Raw genomic sequence first — 20611 nt, forward strand, 5'->3', positions numbered from 1 at the left:
CCTTGAGCTCTAGCTCTGGAACTCACCTCCTCACCTCATCAACCCCAAAGCCTTAGTTGCTTCCACTGAGCTCCGACCAGTGGCTGAGGTCCTCTCCTGCTCTTTCCCCAATAAATTTGTTTCTCCCATCACCCAGGGTTCTTGGGAAACTCATATGGTTACAGGAGATCCCTGGAGTTGCATGGCAGGTTGTCAAGTTAAAAAAAAAATCAAATAAAAGGCAGTACCTTTGGACTTATTTTGGGTTACAGACGTGGTGTAGTGTTCTTAACTCATCTTAAACAAAGACAGGGTAATGTGGTATCACAAAGCTTTAACCCTCTGTGAACATAGGTAAAAGAAACACGGCAGACACGGAGTCGAAAATTAAGGCGCCCACTCGTATCGTCTTTGATACTCAGGAGAGTTGTTTAATGAGCTCCTCTGCTCTGAGGATGTCCGGGAAGGTTGTTTGCTCATTCTCTGAGAAAGAGAGTAACAGGTTTTTCTACCCATGGCAAACTTCACAGAAGTAGATCCTGTGTAGATAACTAAGTAAGGACAGAGTTGGTAGAAGAATTTCCATGGCTTTAAACTTTTAGACAAAAGTGGCTCTGCTCAACTTGACGTCAGTAGAAGTGAACGAGGGGAGTAACAGTGCATTTTCAAACTGCCTTCAGGTAATGTGCCACCGAGAAGAAACGCATTTTCAATGGTCATAGGGATTTTGAAGCTCTCCAGGGAGCCCGAGGAAAGTCTTGAACACATTCCGACAAAGCTGCTAAAGTGTTCAGGAGTTAACATGTGTGTCAAATGGCACAGTCACCCCAACTATCCTGTTAATACAAACTGAAATTTATATTGGAAATACAAATACTCGCAACCTATATAAACCTAGAGTAAAAAGGAGCAGACCCTTTCTTGAAATAAAAATGCTACCGAGATTAATACAGATCAGATTTCATTTCATTTCCCCCCTAGAGCAAATTGATTTATTTCATTTGTTCATTCATTCAGCAAATATTTATGGAGCAATGAGAATATGGGCACTGATGATTCAGTGGTAACCAGACACGACACAGAACCCGCTCCCTGGGAGCTTACACTCAAGTGGGAAAATTCACATTGAAAACATTAATGGAGACTTACACTTCCAATCAAGATGGAGTAATAAACACCATTTACTCTCCCACCCAACATAACCAAAGAAGAAAAACAGGAATAGTACATGCAACAATCATTTTCAAGACACTGGATGTCAGGCAATGAGAGACAGTGATCCTGAGGGATAAGAAACCAACCCAGTGAGCTGCGTTATTGAGCTGACACCGTCCAGGCTGCATGAGCAGGGACTCCAGCGGACTCCCAAGGTGAGGAGACAGAGCTGAGGATGAGCAGGGACCGAGGCAGCCAGCATTTGCAAGACAGAGGACCAGAGAAGAGAGAGCGGCAGAGAAGGCCAGATATCTGGAGAGGGCCCCTCTAATACTCACAAGAGTACTTATTGCCGAGACTGTGTCATCCTGGAAAAGCACCGTCTGAAAGCATTAGAGGGAACAGTGCTCAGCATTCACCCAGGTGCCTATTTCCATCACCCAGACTGGAAAATCTGTAGTTCCAGGGGCATGGGAAAATCTTTCCTTCATACCGGGCAATAGTTCATCCTAGACTGAACACTGTTCCAGACCTGCCTAACAAATTACACAAGCAAGACGTGCAAAGATCAAACTATTTTCAAGTAACTTAACTGCATCCCCAAAGCTGAAGAAGATAAGGCTACATATTCAGCAAGGTGAAATTTACAATGTGTGGCACCCAATGGAAGGTTACAAGGTGTGCAAAGATGACTCATAATGAGGATCTGTATCCAGAATTTATAAAGAACTCTCAAAAGTCAAAAATAAGAAAGCAGGCAACCCAGCTTTAAAAAAAAAAAAAAAAAAAAGGCAAGAGATTTGAACAGACACTTCACCAAAGATTTGTGGATGACAAGTAAGCATCTGAAAAGAGGCTCACCAACAGAAGTCTTAAAAAAATGAAAATTAAAACCACTGTGAGATACCACCTCACTCCTATTAAAATGATAAAAATGGTAAAAACAGATCACACTCAGTGATGACAAGAATGTGCAGGACCTGGAAGTCTACTTTACCGGTGGACACATGAACTGGTACCGCCATGTTGGGACACAGTCTGTTAAACATACACCTACCATACGGCTCAGCCATTCCACCACTGGATATTTACCTAAGAGAAACGCAGCATGCATATGTCCACACAAAGACTTGTACACAAATGTTCGTAACAGTTTTATTTGTAACAGCCAAAAGCTGGAAACAACCCAAATGTCCATCACTAGGTGAATGGAAAAATCTATCCAATGAAATACTACTCAGATACGAGAAAAAACAAAAACCTTTCTAAAAAATGCCTCTTGAATACATGCTACATCGACAAATCTGAAAATAATTATAGTGAGTGAAATAAGCCTAATTTTTACAAGAGTACATATTACTATAATTCAATTTACATTAAATCCTAGGAGATGCAAACTAACGTTCAGTGTCAGAGCAAATCAGTGCTTGCTGGGGAATGGAGGGGTGGGTGGCACGAGGGGGGAAGGGAGAGGGGTAACAGAGGGGGACAAGGGCACTTGGGAATGATGGGTAAGGTAGAGAATCTTGGCTGCAGTGATGATTTCATTTCGTGCATATACATGTCAGCACTAACCACAGTGTACATTTTAAATACGTGCAGTTTATTCTATGTCAAGTATCCCTTGGTGAGGCTACTAAAAATATTAATGGGGGAGCCTGGCTGGCTGGTAGAGCTTGTGACTTTTGATCTCAGCGTTGTGAGTTCGAGCCCCACATTGGGTGTAGAGGTTACTTAAAAATAAAATCTTGAAAAAAACCATATGAATGGGCTCTACATTCTAGAGATTCTGGCCGAACTGTTAGTTCATCTTCAATATTAATTCTACTTTAGCAAAAATACTTTAAAACTTTATTTTTAAAGTTGTACCAAGGAAACCAACAGGTATCAACATCAGCTCGCTGAAAAACAGCGTTGTATATGCTAAGAAAAAGGACAAAGTGAAAATGAAGAATTACCATTCAGTAAAGGAAACCAAATCTGACATAATTCTCAACGGTGGGGAAAACCACTCGGAGTCAATCACTTGGTGTTTGCCAGTCACCTCTGGCCCGCACGCTGCTGTGGCTTCCAGCAGCCGAGTCCTTGAGTTCAGAAACTTGAACTGTCGAGTTCAGGTGCTCTCCAAGCTCCTCTATCAGCGGCCCGGACCCTCCAAGAGCCCGGGAGGAGGCAGGCGGTTTTCCAGGACCGCCATCTGAGGTCTCGGTGGCTGAGTTTCTGCACACCCCACCATTGACAATAAGCAGGGTGCTGCCTCCCTCCAGGGAGGGGCCTCGCAAGGGATCTGCTGTCTCAGACTCACTTCCTGTGAGCTCCCCTTGTTCTGAGTCCGAGCCCTCAGTCTCAGAGGACGTGGTGCTGTCTGCTTCCTCGGAATCACTTGCCTCGGGACTGGAGGAAGGGGTCTGCTGCCTGGAAATGGAACGGGCTGCTTCTACTGCCGTTTCCTCCTCCTGCACAAGAAGAGCTGCGGCTTCCAGCGCTTCCAGGTCTAGTCCCAGCTGGGCCTTCGTCAGCGACACTTCCTTTAAGGCTTCTGCAAGAGCTGCCAACTTTTTGGACCTTGAAAGCCATTTGAAGAAGAAATATTAGGACTATTCATTAATTGGCCCAGGAACAACAAAATAAAGTTGGAGCCATACTTCATGTGACACACCAAGATAAATCCCAAAACAGATCAAAGAGATAAATGTAAAAAAAAAAAAAAAAAAGAAGCAAATAAAGTATTACAAGGAAATGGAGGAGATCCCCTTTATGCCTCTAGAATGAGGAAACCCTTTCTAACTATGACTTAAAATCCAGAAGCCACAGGGCACCTGGGTGGCTCAGTCAGTTAAGTGCCTGCCTTCGGCTCAGGTCATGATCCCGGGGTCCTGGGATCGAGCCCTGCATCGGGCTCCCTGCTCAGTAGGAAGCCTGCTTCTCCCTCTGCCACTCCCCCTGCTTGTGCTGTCTTTCTCTGTCAAATAAATAAATAAAATTTATTTTTTTTAAGATTTATTTATTTATTTATTTGAGAGAGAGAGAATGAGAGAGATAGAGAGCACGAGAGGGCAGAGGGTCAGAGAGAGAAGCAGACTCCCCGCTGGGCAGGGAGCCTGATGTGGGACTCGATCCCGGGACTCTAGGATCATGACCTGAGCCGAAGGTAGTCGCTTAACCAACTGAGCCACCCAGGCGCCCCTAAATAAATAAAATTTTTTAAAAAATCCAGAAGCCACAAAGATTGACAAATTAAAAAAAAAAAAACAACTTCTATAAGACAACAACAAAAACCAACAAAACATAAAGTCAAAAGGCTAAAGCAAAGTTGAGAAAAATATTGGCAACTCAACTCATGTCACAGAGCAAGGCCTAATCTCCCCAACAGAGTTCTTAAAAATGGTTATAACAATTCATCAGAAAAATGGACAAAAGACATAAGGAGACAATTCCCACAAAAGGAAATACAAATGCCTCTTAAACATATGAAAAGATGTTCAACTCCAGTCAAATAAGAGAAGTACAAACTAAAGTCACTCTGAGATACATTTTTCATTTATCACAGTGGCAAAAATCCAAACATTAGATAGCACGACTAGCAAGGCTGTGGGGGAAATGGCACCTCCTTACACAGCTGGTAAGAAATTAAACAGGTCTGACCCCTTGTGAAGGAGAAGTTGGCAATAACTTACAAAATTGAAAATGTACATACCCTTGACCCAGCAATACCACATCTGGAAATTAAACACATATGCTACAGGACAGAGGCCCAAGGTTATTAATCCAGCATTGTTTTTAATACTCCAAAATGGGAAACAACCAAATGCCCCTGATTATGGGACTGGTTAAATAAGTTACGGACACTCCACGCAAAGGAAGGGCCCATGGCTGCCTAAGAACGAGGCTGTTCATGGGCTAAGCCAGATAAACCATTTCACAGCAACAACAAAAGGCATGCCATAAGTACAGGCTACCTTTTATGTTAAAAAATGAGAAAGAAATATAAACACATCTATTTGCTTGTATACTTATCAATAAACCTGGATAGCTATAGAAAATACTAGCTTGTATGGGGGAAGAGTGGGGACTAGAAAGCTGGAGGAGGATGGGGAGAGGGAGGCTTTTCACTACAAATTATTTTGAAACCTCTGTGAATGTTAATACCTACTCAAAAATTTTAAATATACAAAAAAATAAAATGCAGTACTATACAGAGCAGCATGAAGCACTTTTTATTTTTATCAGATCATTTCATGTTACGTCAGAGAGTATTTTTTCTAAATTTGTAACGTTACATTATACTAAATATAAACTTTTTAATTAACTTGGATGAATTAGTTATTTTCCTTTTGTTATGAAGGAAGCAACGAAAAGTATACCATAGGTGTCTAAAAACCCTGTCTTTACTCTCCCCAAGAGGAAAATCGGAAGTGACAACAGAAATGGGTGGCAGTGAGTTAAAGTGGTCAGCATGCTGACATGGCTTCTATGTGTCTCTAAGTTCAAAGGTGAAATGAGCATACAGAACATTTAGTGGCTTTGAGGCACACTGGAGGAGGGTGAGTTCACAAGATAAGGTCACTTCTGAAAGAGTAGTCCATCCCATAATATTGAGAAAATGAAGCCTCGTTACAATGGAGCTGAAATAACTGGTGGGACAATGGGAACGAGTGAACAAAGGTGGTATTTTTCACCTCAGTGCCTAGATGAGCCCTTTGGTCTCAGAATATGTGGCGTAATAATGACTTTGTGCAGGGAAGCTCCATCCCCACTGCGGCCCCCCCACGAGTGCAGTCAGGGCCCCGAAGCTTCACTGCAGTCAGCGTTCTAGGGCGGGTGCACAGTGCAGCGAGCAGGGGATGGCCATGGGCAACAGCCCTCACTGAGGGCAACTTTCTCATATGCAAGGAAACCCCTGAGTGTCAGTGCTGGAATTCCCAGAGCTTAGAAAAAGGAAGGTGGATAGGGTAAAGAGAAAAACTAGGGTAAGATGAGCTGAAGTCAGCTTTTGATTCACCAAAGGGTTATAAACTCTGGATGTTCTCACCAGCTTGAGACACCTTGAGGAGCACAGTTATGGAGTAAGATGGTTACATCCATGTCCAAGGTGGGTGTCAATGGTGTCCACCCACCATATATTTTGAAACCTTGATGACCACTGGTAAAGAATTTGGTCTGAGGAGCACCTGGGTGGCTCAGTCGTTAAGCATCTGCCTTCGGCTCAGGTCATGATCCCAGGGTCCTGGGATGAGCCCCACATCGGGCTCCCTGCTCAGTAGGGAGCCTCTTCTCCGTCTCCCTCTGTCTGCAGCTCCCCCTGCTTGTGTTCCCTCTCTCGCTGTCTCTCTCTGTGAAATAAATAAATAAAATCTTAAAAAAAAAAAGAATTTGGTCTGAGTTAGTGGACCAGTCTGAAACATCTCTGCGCTAAGGCCCTGTCAGCCCAGGAGCTAGTTCACTGCCATCTTTTTTGCTGAAGCAGGTCCTCTCGGGGTAGTAACCTGCAGCTTTAAGAGATAAAAAGCAAGGACTCTGGGAAATAAGACCATGCCTCTTACTAAATCATAATATTGGAAACAAAATTTTAAAATAAAAGCTCTTACTTCAGTGACCCTTACATCTCATTCTTATTAGCCACGACAAATACTTCTGACAATATATGAAAGATGATGTTCCACAAACACTTGCTCCAAATGACAACCTCACGGGTCAGTTTCATCTCTGTCCACATTACAGATGACACAACAGAAGCCTGGGGGGGTAAGAGATCTGATGAAGTCTACCCAGCTAACAAGGCACAGTCAAGACCGGAAACCCATGCCTTAGAGCTCTAGTGTGCTCACTCCTCCGCCACAGGGCCTCCCACAAATATCCAGGCTCTGAAAAGCTTCCCGTCCTAAGACCACATTCTTCACTTCTCCCCATTTGGAGCTCTATTCAACATCTTCCACATGAGCAAGTTCTGACAGGCACAAGCACAGAAGTCTGCAAACACTGATGGCTTTAGCTTAGCAAGCTTCAATGAAGTGCACGTCTGAGCCTGAAAGACAGAGGCTTAGAACTGGAAGAAAACATCTGGATTATTTTTGTGGATACAGTGAAAAGAGTAGATGTGTCAACTCTCAAGCTGAAACTATCTGGATCTTTGTTATTGTCTACTATACTGTATCTGTCGTGTATAACAGAATAAATCTGGATTTCAAAGCCTCTCACCTGTAATCCTGGCTCTTTTCAGACCCGGCATACCCCATGTATGTGAGACTAAAAAGGATCCACTCTGGCAGGCAGGGCAGTAGCCCAGATGAGCCATGTGACCCTAAGAGGACTTGTGCCAGTTACCAGGTAATGTGAATTTTCATCCTTCAGTTTGTTTCTCACTTTAACTGCTGTATTACATTTAAAGTGACCCATTTGTATAGAATATGTTAAAAAAAAAAAAAAAAAAAGAGGCACCTCGGTGGCACAGTCAGTTAAGCATCCAACTCTTGTTTTCAGCTCAGGTCATGATCTCAGGGTCATGAAATCGAGCCCCACGTTGGGCTCCACGCTCAGCATGGAGTCTGCTCAAGATACTCTCTCTCCCTCTGCCCCTCCCACTCATGCTCTTTCTCTCTGAAATAAATACATCTTTTTAAAAAAAATTATGTAAAAAAAGAATTCTATGTTCATTTATGATTCTTCACCATGCTGACTCATCTCTATTTCTTATTAATCCCACTTTTACTACTACCTCAAGCTGGCTAGTTTCCTAAATTATTAAAGTTGTGATAGAAACCTTAAGTTTATGGAAGAAGCATTCTGAATTCTCCACTTAAAGAATGCTAGAATAAAAAGGAATTAAAAATTTCGAAACATCATTGATGTAGAATATGACCTAATGGTCCAAGGAATGAAAGTTGGGTTTGTTTCTATTCAACTATTTCACACAGATTACTTAGCAATCATTGTTTGCTATAAAAAAAAAAAAAAAAAACCCTCTTCATTTGGAGAAAAAAAAATTAAGCCATGAAAGAGGAGCTTTTTGTTCTTTCAACTACTGGTACAATTAGAGTTGGTTCTAAATCTGCCACTCCTTGTAAATTCTAGAACCTAACTCTGCAATGGCCCTTTCCATTTCAGAAAGCACCTCATTTAATGTAGTTAGTGGTTTTTCACTGTTACACTCAAAACAGACCAGCTAGTTCATGTCAAAGCTTTGTCGAATGACATTATTAGTTAACCAGAAGGCTTACAAAAACCAGGTACATTCAGATATAAAGTAATGAATACACTGAGTTACTAGTTGTACTTATGGTATATATTTTATATCTAAGAGCACCTACTTGTTAAGAATGTATTCAATCAGGAGTGAAGAGATTCATCCTTTGAAAAGAGACATGACAAGTGGATCACAGTAATGTCATATTTTAAAAAGATACTCAAAACAGGTTTTCCTTAGAAAGTTTTTGGAAATGTAATCCTACCATGTAACTTTTAAAAAAGCTTTTATTCTGTTTGTATATGTGAAATAATAACCTATTTGGAGGATTTTTTAAAAATTAAAAACGGCTCTCTGACAAGTTCCAGTAAATACAACTACCAGGAAAGAGTAACAGTAACAGCTGGAAATACGTGCCTTTATCATGGCTAAGCTAACAGAAAATCTCCTCCGTTATTTTATATTTTGATGACTGAGTTGAAGGGTGAGGGACTGCATGGCCTATGAAAGAGCCGAAACCAAGTGCAAAAGGAGCCCTAAAATGTAGGAAAACCTGGGTATAAATAGAAAGCATACATCCTGTTTCTTGTCGTAGAGTTTTGTCTCCAACTATCAATCAACTTTTCACCACTTCCTGCAATAGCAGATCTACTATAAATCTCGTAGTAACTGACTAGGTTTCATTTCCTCTGCCAAAACCCACTAACCTGCCAGCCATGACATACTGACACTAGAGCCAGCAACTGATAATGTAAGACAGGGCTCCAGTGAGGCAGTTCAACAAACATTTCATACCAGATGATGGAATACACTGACTTGGCCTTTTAATTTCAAAGGACACACACATACACACACCCCCGGTTCCATCTGGGACAAAGAGTACATCAGCTTTCTTTTTAAAGGGTATTGATGATAATGGCATATAATCATATAATTCCTGTCTATTGAAAAGAACCAGTTCCAAACTTCAGAATCCCCCGCCCAAAACACCTATATGGAGCCTGATGTAAAAGATAATGTATTGGTTTTAAGTAGAAGTTGCTAGGGACAGTCTTCTCTTGAAAGCTGCCATGAAACACAGGTACCGATTGATGCACATTTGAACAGAGAATTGTGTGCTGATACACTATACTAGTGAAACTTGCCTCCAGCTCAGTTATTAACAGAAATGATCCATTTATCTTTAAACAAGAAGCTACTTATTTAATACAGAAAATACTGCAAGTTATTTAAGCCATATTGAGTTTGGGCCAGTGAAATCACTTTTCACCTTATTTCCAACTTGACGTAATACCTCTCTGGGCCTGGGCTCTGAAAATTAACACGTAGTCTATGGACCAGCAGAGTAATTTTCTGAAAATTCCCTGTATTAGTTTCCTAGGGCATAACAAACTACCACAAACTGGTGGCTTCAAACAACAGAAATTTCTTTTCTTACAGTTCTAGAGGCTAGAAGTCCCTTCTGAGGCTCCAAGGAAGAACCTCTGCCACGCTTCTTTGCTTCTCCTGTTGCTGGCAACCCCAGGTGTTCCTTGGCTTGTAGACCCATTCACCACATGGCACTCTTTCCGTGTATCTGTTTCTTCCCGTGCTATCTTCCCTCTGGAAGTGTCTCTGTGTCTCCTCTCCTTTCCTTACAACCAGTCGGAGTGGATTAAGGGTCCACCTTACTCCACATGACTTCATCTTAGCAATCAATTACAATCTGCAATAACCCTATTTCCAAATAAGGTCATATTCTCAGGTTCTGGGAATTTTGAGGGGATACGCCAACATACCACACCCCTTATAGCTGAAACAAATAGACAGTGGAGATGCTCATTAAAGGAAGATAAATTAAGACCAAAAAAGGTCACTTAAGGTAAATTGACATAAAAGGTCAAAATTTAATAGTAAATAGTAACAAAAAAAAGGTTAAGATTGCACCTTCAAAAAAATTACAAACTCACAAACAAGTTCATAAAATATTTAATGACTTAATTTGTAGGTTATAACTGCAACTAACGTACCATTTCTCCAAATGAACAAAGAATGAACCAAACAGTAATTGTGTCTGTAACTGTTCTAACAAAATTACAGTACAGTGCTGTATGACATTCATCACTTTAGGTCAGTCCTTTAGAGCAAATCAGAGAACAAATAATCACCAAGGCAACAACAGTTTTCTCAAGGGTCTTCCAATCATGAGATACTCAAATGATTCCTTTGGCATTTAAAGACTTCCCACTGATGTCACTGGTACTGTAGTTTTCTTCTTCAACTATTAGCTAATCCTACGCTTCTGAGCCTCAGTGTCAGTGGTTGTGTGTTTCCCTCAAGCTTTCCTTTCACTGCCCTTGTGAAGTCCTTGATCTTTTGCCCAATCTGCAATTTATTTGCACTGTACAGTATCAGCGATCAACAAGAAGTCAAACAACAAAACCCTGGCCGGATGGGTGGGTAGGATGCTAGGAAGGAAATGATATGCTAGAATGGGGGCTAAACTTATTAAGTGGTTTGATCACTATTGAATATGTCTGTGTTTTGACTATCATCACTTCTCTTTGTAACTCTGTTAAGTACAGAAATTTGAATGAATATTCAGAAGTAAGGACCCCCCCCCACCCCGGCATGACGCACATAAGTAGCTGCACTAGATACACAAACACGCACACATTTTTAGAGCAAAGTAAATGACTTCATATAAAAAAAAAAATTGCTATGGTAATCCCACATACGTTAGAGCATGCCTCAGGTAGGTGAATGAAGGTTTACCCAAATCCAGAGAGGCTACTATTTTTACTTCTTCACTGACTACCCATCTAAGAAGTGGAAGGGTGAAGGTGATAAACAGATTTAGAAAGGCACAATGTTCATAAAGAACTGTTTGAAAGAAATGGACTCAATCCCTCCCTGAAATGGTTCTGCATTTATGCCAGACCGAATCAGATTAGCAGAGACAGAAATGTGAGTCCCATCAACTTGCCACCTTTCCCTCTACTCCCCCCGCCCCCAGCAGAACTGCTTTTGCTGAAATGTGCTTCACTTTAATCCTCCAAACTGGTGTGCAGAGTTGACTTCCGGCCCCACAAAACTCTGGGCAGTGTGAAACTTGCAGGCCCTCCCTTTCCATCCTGGCTGTTAGGGAAGTAAAATCTGTGACCCGCCTGGCATGATGGAATGTACCCAAAGATCCACCTTGCCTCCCTTTTCATTTTGTTCCTTTTTTCCTTCTTTGACCCCACCTTTAATTAACACCATGTTGTTTTACGCATGCACGCGCGTACACACACACACACACAGAAATGCTTTAAATAATTTCTGGTACAAGGCAAAGAATAAATATGTAATTTTAATGAAACCGAATAGCTGGTTAAGTAAAAAATCCACAAAAATGAAAACAAAACAAACAACAAGAAAAAAAACCCCACTTCTGTTGGATAGAAAAGGATATGCAGAAGTGAGGATTATGGGTCCAAGGCTGAGACAGATATATTCTTCTCTAAAATGATTCCGTGAAGCACGACATTTTGGGTATGTCAGATTTGAACAATTCTGACAATATTTCTACATTTCATCTATGTGAAAAGGGCAGCCAGTGTTGTTTAGTAACAGAGGTGTATTATTTTGACCTCTTAGCTGTTCAGGTGAAATGGCTGTTCGGATTCCATTAAAAAACTAAGTGGAGGTCAATCCACAAGATGGAGAAGGCATTACTATGAAGGTGGTGGAAGAAAGGTATTATGGGTGGAAATGTGCCCCCCACAAAGATATACTGAAAATTAACCCCCCGAACCTGTCAATATGACCTTAATTAGAAATAGGATCTTTGCAGATATAATCAAATCAAGACGAGGTCATACTTGGTTCAGGCAGGCCCATAATCCAATGACTCCAGAGGGACAGGTGTCCTTACAATGGTACCATACGAGGATACAGAGACAGAGAAGGCCATGTGATAATGGTGGCAGAGACAGGAGTGAGGTCTCTACAAGCCAGGGCATGTCAAGGATTGCTCACTACTGCCAGAAGCTAGTAAAGAGGCATGGAACAGAATACTCCCCTGAAGCCTCCAGAAGGAACCAACCCTGCGGAAGACGCCTTGATTTTGGACTTCTGGCCTCCAGAACTTTGAGAGAATAGCTTTCTGTTGTTTTAGGCCATCCGGTTTGTGGTCATTTGTTACAGTGGTCCTAGGACACTAATACAGAGGGGTATATAGGGATCAAGATCTTTAGATCTTTAGAACTCAACGGAAATCAGAAAGCATCACATACAACCTCTTGGTTTTACAGATGAAAAAATGACACAAAAATAGCAGCAGCAAGGCACAGAACAGTTTCCTTCAGCAATAAAATGCAGAGAATGGATCAGTCTGTTTCTAATTCCCCTCTGAATTAAACACCATGGTTCTACATTTCTATGTTATGATCATGATGTTTCCCTGTATAAAAACCTGCAAAGGCTTCCCAAAACAGAATAAAATCCAAACTCCCCAGTGAGGACACAGCCCCAGAGATCTGGCCCCTGGGTCCTGCCTGCCTCTCAGTGAGGTCACCCGCCATTCGTGTCCAGGTTACTGTTCCACTCACTGCCCTCTCTCCATCCTAAGGACACACTAATGCACTCGTGCCTCAAGGCCCTCGATACTTGTTGTACCCTTCTTCTGGAACACTCTTCCCCTAAGTCTTCCCATGAGGGGTCTTAATCATCCAGTACTCAGCTAAAATCCCACCTCAGTCTTAGAAAAGCAGCTTATATAAAGCAGTGTTCCGGAAGCAATGTCATGTCATAGAACACACAGAAGATGCCATTTGCCTGGCATGACACGAGTCTGCATCCACCCGCCAGCCTGAATGCTGAGGGGTCAGCATCTTCGCTCCCCCAACACCCATTCATGATGCCACAGACCACCAGCTGGTACGCTCTGCCCTCTGCCCCCCAGCCTCTTATGCCCAGACCTACTATTAGGAACTTGGTGAAACAGGACAAGTTCTGAGGTCTACACAAGTGGAGGTTCTGGCTGAATTTTTCAAAACTATCCTTTTTGTCTCCACTCTCCCATCTTGAAAGCAGAATGAAAATGACTGCTTCCAAATTTCCTGGCATGCTCTGAGAAGAAAAGACCGGGTTAAGCGATTTAACGTGTTTATTTCTTTGTGTGCTTGTTCTAAATGCTAAAATTTTCCTTGGTTACAAAATAGAAAGTTAGTGGGCTCTGCTGCTTCCACAATACCGAGACAGGAAAACACTTAAGTTCTGGTATGTTTACCACACACACAAGCTGAAGCATGCAGCTCTCAAAATCATGACAGGAGTCAAAAACTTTGAAAATTCAAGATATTTATCCACTCACTGGAATGATACACCATGGAATGTCTTCTTAAACACACATCACCATGGCATGAAGCAGTTCATCCTGAACCATTCTGTGGGTTCTTAGTGACAATCCTGTTCTGTAAAATTATTAATTGTCTGACGTATCACATAAGCGCGGCCTCTTCCCATTCACTGGGAACCACAGTTTAATAGGCTCTCTGAAGGAAGTTTGGAACCTTTGCTTTTCTAGGGAGAAAACAGCAACAGCATGATAGGACGCAGCTCTGGGGCAGGCTGCTGCTCCCCAGGGCCAGGCACAGTGCAAGGAGGCCGGCTCTGGGGCAGGCCTGCCGTACTGTCCTCTGCTCGTACACTCCATGCTGTGCCCGTCAGGACGGCTCAATGACAGAATAAGGGCAGCAGCTGAACTTGTCTCCCTTCTGCGGGGAAGACAGAGCTGAAGCATTGAGCTCCTTCCTAAATGTAGACTCACTAGGTTTGTTCCTTGTCGGGCCTGGAAAACTGTACCCTGCAGGGAAGGAGTCCCGCTGGCGTGTCTTAGCACTGGTCAGCGAAGGCAAGGAGGAGAGTGCTCAGAAACACACCACCGATAGTCTACTCGACACCCAACCTCCCCAATTGCCCTGCATCACACACTCCTTACACAACTACAGGACTAGCTGTGCACCTTCTTAATGTCCTCAGACCAATTTGCTAGGTGTTTTTAAAGTTGCCCCAAAGAGACCTATAAGATTAATGCTGAGTTAGAACACCCACAAAAATAACATTGAAAGAGGGGCGCCTGGGTGGCACAGTTGTTTAAGCGTCTGACTCTTGTTTCGGCTCAGGTCCTGATCTCAGGCTCATGAGATCGAGCTCGGAGTCAGGCTGTGGAGCCTCCACACTCACTGTGGAGTCTGCTTAGGACTCTCTCCCTAACCGTCTGACCCTACCCGCCACTCTCTCCCCGCTCCCTCTCTCTAAAATAAATAAATCTTAAGAAAAAAAAAAGCTTCATGAAGGAAGCTTCATTATTCACTGTATTATTTCATTTCCACCAAGTTCTAAAACAGGCAAAACTAACAGATGGTGACAGAAGTCAGGAGGATGGTGGTTACAGGGTAAGGGTCAGAGAATGACAGTGCACTAAGGGGCACCTGAGGGCCTCTCAAGCATGATTCTTGATTTGGGTGCTGGTTACGCACGTATTTTACCACAGCAGAGTTCATTCTTTGTCTACTTATAATCTGCGTGTACTTCGACAAAAATGAGCTTAAAACAACAACCAACCAACACGTGTCCTGGAAAAGAAGTCACAGGCTTCTGACATTTGCTCTGGAAAAGCAGACGGAGCCTCCTCAAGGAGGAGTGTGTCCTAATGCAGGGGACAGGATCACGGGGCCGGCTCCCGTTTCCTCTGGGCAAACTGGCAGGGCCTCTAATGCAACACTCCTCACTGCAAATGTCTTTTTAAAAAGGCACGGTGCATTCTACCAAATACAAAGAGAATCTCAAAGTACGCCTAGAGAAAGATCCATTAGTCAGTCATCTCTTTCAATGTGCGAACTATACACAGAAAGATGTTCTCTGCAGAAGTACACAGCTCACTGCTATGGAGGTTATCCCCCAGGTAGTGGTGGAAGCCAGTCTGTGGGGCATTTCAAATAACATTTTTAAAAGCATTTCCCCCCATTCCCCCTCCCCAGACATTTGATCTACAGACCAATCCTAGTACTTTCTGAAATACAAAATAATAATTTCTACTAATTTTCCTCCTACTACTGCTTCCAAGCCCCTAAAACTGCTTCATACCTATCAAAAACCTGAAGATGAACCCCCAAAAGTCTTTATACCGGTTGAATGAATATTTTACTCAAAGTGAACGATTTTATCTAATTTATGTAGTATAGAATAAAGCTTACTTTCTTAAAACAGGTAAGTTTTTAAAAAAATGAGCATAAAAGGTTTAGAAGACTTCATTCTGTATCTACAATCCCAATTAAAATTTACACTGCAACAAGAGAAAACTTCCCACCTGGGGTGGGGGGAAACAACAAGACCAAGTCTTTAGGTGCTTCGTTTATTATTATGATGATTAGGAAACGGAACAGGTTTTTTGGCTGACCTCAGTCGCTTGCGGGTCTTCTGCCTCAATGCCGACATTTATTTTTTTGCCAGGAGAGTATGTTTACCAACACATTTCTCTGTGAAATAATAGAACTGGACATCATGGTCAGATTTTTCAAATCATTTCTCAAAGTCAAGGGATTTCTTTTTCTAATAAACTCCGCCCACGTGTAGATTACATGCATGCATAGATTAACACTCAAAGTAAATATTTCTTGTGTTGATGATAAAGTCTTAAGAGGAATCAACTCCTCCGCTTTCATTCCGTAAGCTTCCTCTTGACAAAAAGAACTACTTAGCACTCTTTGAACTAACCCTGGGGCTTTACTTTACATTACATGCTATCCCCTCAGGAGTTATGCCATCAGATTGTGGCACTTAATTCTCCTCTCATCAGCCAGAGACTAACCATTTATGCCTCTGGCTAATTTGCTTCTAAATAAATGATCCATTTCCTCAAATAAAACTTCTACAGAAAATCCCTAAATTCTACCACAGGTCAATAATGCCTTCCCTGAAACCCTTGGACCTGTATGAGTTTTAAAACTTCCATTTGTTTGTTTGTTTTGCACTTCAGAAAAGTAATTCTGGATCTACACTACTATGCCATATATGACCTAACACCCCCGGGAACAACCTGTAATCAAATACACTAGTATTTTTCTGCAGCAAAATGTACTACTAGTCTCTCCAAGTGGACTAAATAAAGATCATAAATAGCCTCATATCAGGTGAGTTCAGGTCAGTCAGGTTTTGCTGCCAACTGCCCTGAAAATAAATGTACTTTCAGAACTTTCTGGGTTTCAGAATTGTGCACAAGGGGTTGAGGACCAGAACCAAAAGCAAGGAGACTGGGCTGCAGTTTTTCAGCTCAACTGCCAGGGTCCAAGGCCAGTCTTTTGACAAATATTTATTGAGCACTTGCTATCTGCCAGGTTTGGTGCATATAATGGTGAATGTAAATGCAGAGCAGAGAAGAGCAGAGGTTTCCTACAAAAAGGGTAATGTACACACAAACATTCTTAAGGCCCGTGAGAGTAGTCCAAGTGAGAAAAGTGGCATGGTTTTGGTGACATGGGAACCAGAGAACCATAGTACAAGACCAACAGCACCGTTAGGTCCGTGGCTACAGCCCTGGACCGCAGGACAGACAGACAACATTCTACAAGGACTAAACACAACAGATTCTTGAACAACACCGACTTTGAACTGCGCTGGGCACCAACATGCAGATTTTTCTCAATAAATACAATACAGTGCTGTGAGGGTATTTTCTCTTATCATTTTCTTAGTAACATTTTCTTTTCTCTAGCTTACTTTATTGTAAGAATACAGTGTATAATACATATAACATACAAAATATGTTTAATTGATTGCTTATGTTAGGAGTAAGGCTTCTGGTCAACAATAGGCTATTCATAATTAAGTTTTGGTAGAGTCAAAAGTTGTATGTAGATTTTTGACTACATGGAGATGGAGGCAAGGGGTGGGGAGGGGGAAGGTTCAGCAGCCCTACCCCCCCATGTTGTTCAGAGGCCAACTGTACTCTATCTTGGAATGTGGCAGGAAAGAGAGATGCATGTAAGATCATCTACATTTACAAGGGAGCTTGACTCTCAGACTCAGATTCTGAAATGTCCATGGTTATGGATGCTCCTTTTAGCCCTCATTAAATCTTCCAGGACAGAGCTCAGTCAGTTAAGTGTCTGACTCTTGATTTCGGCTCAGGTCATGTACTCAGGGTCCTGGGATGGAGCCCCAAGTTGGGCTCCACACTCAGCAGGGAGTCCCCTCCCCTCCCCTTTCTTCCTAAAATAAATAAATAAATCTTAAAAAACAAAATCTTCCAGGACACTAATTCTTATAAAGGCATAGTGAGCCTTCAGAGAGAGTCAGGTGCTGTACCACAAAAACAGACTTCTCCTAATTCCTATCCAGGCCCGTCTGGGACCAGCTTGATCTGGGGCTTAGCACATACACACAACCCTACTGGGTGCAACCACAGCTCACATGTAAGGAATCAATGTAAAAGTCTGCTAAGACTTAGGGTATTCAACAACTGCCTTAAGAAGCCTTGGAATTGAGGGCGCCTGGGTGGCTCAGTTGGTTGGGCGACTGCCTTCGGCTCAGGTCATGATCCTGGAGTCCCAGGATCGAGTCCCACATCGGGCTCCCTGCTCGGCGGGGAGTCTGCTTCTCCCTCTGACCCTCTCCCCTCTCATGCTCTCTATCTCATTCTCTCTCTCAAATAAATAAAATCTTAAAAAAAAAAAAAAAAGAAGCCTTGGAATTGAAAGCCATTCCTGACAAGAGTGCTGACAAGTGTTCAACTATAGAAAATCAAAACTGGGAAAGGCTGGTTTTCTTGATGCTCGCTTATGCTATCTCAACAACTACTTGAACTGAAGTGAAAAGTATCTATCAGAATATTCTGAAATAACGGTCCCTGGCCTGTTCAAGGGGAATTTAAAAATATTTTTAATAAAGGCAACTGATAATGATGACTAATACTTAATTTCTCTCCTTAATAAAACCTTGCTACTTCAAGGGTAATCCCTGGACCAGCAAAGCAGCAGTCTTCAGCACTTGTTACAACTGGAGGATCTCAGGCCCCACCACAGACTTCTTCATCAGCATCTGCATTTTAATAAGCTCCACAGGGGATTTGGATACACAGAAGTTTGAAGAGCACTATTCCAGAGAGTTGTGACTGTGTCAAAGTGATGATTATTATCACCACTTTACACTTTCCTGTGTGAGAAAATTGCTGACTCAATCTGATCAAACACCTAAAAGGGATGGGAATAGTGTGAGATTGTCTTGTTCCTGGGTCAGTTCTGGAGGGCTAAGCATTTGCTATCACTTCACACATTCTAGAAAGGGCAGCCTGACTATGAGCCAGCCCTCTGTCACCCAAAGCACAAATACAACCTCCAAACCACACTCATTCACTAACGCTGGTGCCAGGTAAAACAGTGCAAGGAGCCTACTCCAATGGTCCTTTTGGCTCAAGAGTCATCACTTTGGCCTCTCCTGATCGTAAGGCTCATTCTCAGAAACGTTTTCTTTCTCATTCTGCTCTTTTCATTCATTCATCCAGTATTCACTGAAAGTACTAATGTGCCCAAGCACAAAACAGACAAGAATCCTTGTGCTCAGCTCATGGAACTTATACTCTTTCATAGGAAAAGACGGACAATAAACACAAAGTAAGTAAAATACAGAATGTTCCAGAGAGTATAAGTGCCATGGAAAAGGACAGCTAAAGAGGTGGCTCAGGAGTACTAGGGGCAGGGGATGTTCAATTTTTATGAGTGCTTCAGGAAGGCCTCACTGAAAGGTGACAAAAGGGATCAAATATGTTTGAACAGCCTGAACCGTGGGACCTAGCTTTATTCTTGCTTTCTACCTATTTCATTTCTTCTGGGCTTGAATCTCTAGTCTATTAAGCTCACTACAACACTCACACATACCCGCTGGCCCCTAGTCCTGAAAGCTACCTGGAATTGCCACGTGGCTATTTCTAATCTCCACATCATGTATGCATGCCTCAGCTACTCCTTCTCGTACCTTTTCCCACCTGAGCCTGAGACCCAACCTACGCTGCCCCAAGTTCAGGGGAAATTACAACAGCTCACCTTGTTTCTAAAAAGAAGACCCGGAGGTTTAGCAAAAAAGAAGAAAAATTCTGGCTTGGCCAGAATTTGTAATACTTCATATTACAAATTTAAACTAGATGTAACTATCTGACAGCTCAAAAACCTATCATTCTACAGCTAACTTATCACATCTAAGAAAATGTAAAAGATGCCACAGGAAGGTCTCCTGCTCAGCCACCAGGGCAACAAGGAAGAGATTCCAGCATTTCAGCCCCTGCTACATACGGGTGGCAGGGATGACGTTAAAGGCACAATTCTTCCTCCTTTAAGGACCAAGCAAGCCACTTTGTTGAAATCCCCACAATCTCAGATCGGAAGATATCTGAAAGATAATGGAGTCCAGGGCTGTCCAGGACAGCTTTACATAGTGACGGAAAAGCTCCCCATCTGTGCTTTCCAACACAGTAGCCGTTAGCCACACGTAGCTATTAAGCATTTGAAATGTTGCCAGTGTGACTGAGAAACTGGATCTTAAATTTTATTTAATTTTAATTAATTAAATTAAAATAGCCTCATGTGGCTTACACAAAATTGGGCCACACAGATCTAATCTAAAGCCCTAATTTTCTTTGACAAAGATGAGGCACAGACATAGCTCACGCCACAGGGCTAACCACAGCCTTGAGTACTAGTATTCCACACTGGCACCAGGCTGGAGGGTTTTCAAATGACTTTCAGATGCAGGAGTCTGTCTGATCCTCTCCTCAGCCACATGAGCTAAACAGGTCTGTACACTGTCCCTATTTTCACAGGGGCTCAAAAGCAAACATGTGCCTCATGATAGAGGGTTAACCCCAGGGAAGGCCAGAGCCTCTGCGGTACAGACCCCACTATGTCCTGGCTCACAGTGAGGCAGCGATACCACCTGGGTAATTAGAGCTTATTTATGACATGAAACAAGATGCTAGAAGAGGACACTTGCCAGTAAAACCGCTGGAGAATCTTTCCTATGGTGTGGGATCCAATCCTTGTCAAAACAGTTATGCAAATTAGGTCTCCTGGGGTAGTTTTATCAGGCCGGTAACTGTAATTTGTTCCACATTTTAAGGTGGTAGCCAGGATTCTCAAAAATTAGGACTCAACTAGTTTGTTGGCCAGCTCTTTAAAATCCTATGTTCACTTTATCATCAAGACATATAAGCAAAAAGTCTTCTATAATTAGAACTGAAGAGTTGCCAAAGAGTTCCAATCAGACCCAAATTACTACCTA

General features: G+C 42.4%; 1 protein-coding gene across 1 annotated transcript in view; it reads right to left on the reverse strand.

Moving 5' to 3' along the window:
• Positions 1–2275: 2275 nt before the first annotated feature.
• SHQ1 (SHQ1, H/ACA ribonucleoprotein assembly factor) overlaps positions 2276–20611 on the reverse strand; it is a 95602-nt gene continuing 77266 nt past the window's right edge. The window contains exon 11 of the mRNA XM_025885558.2: positions 2276–3699. Coding sequence (XP_025741343.1) covers positions 3153–3699 — 547 coding nt within the window. The 3' untranslated portion in view covers positions 2276–3152. The remainder of the gene's footprint in view (positions 3700–20611) is intronic.

This window comes from Callorhinus ursinus, unplaced genomic scaffold (assembly GCF_003265705.2).
Source record: "Callorhinus ursinus isolate GAN/ISIS: 27379988/994484 unplaced genomic scaffold, GSC_fseal_2.0 scaffold15, whole genome shotgun sequence".
Lineage (NCBI taxonomy): Eukaryota > Metazoa > Chordata > Mammalia > Carnivora > Otariidae > Callorhinus > Callorhinus ursinus.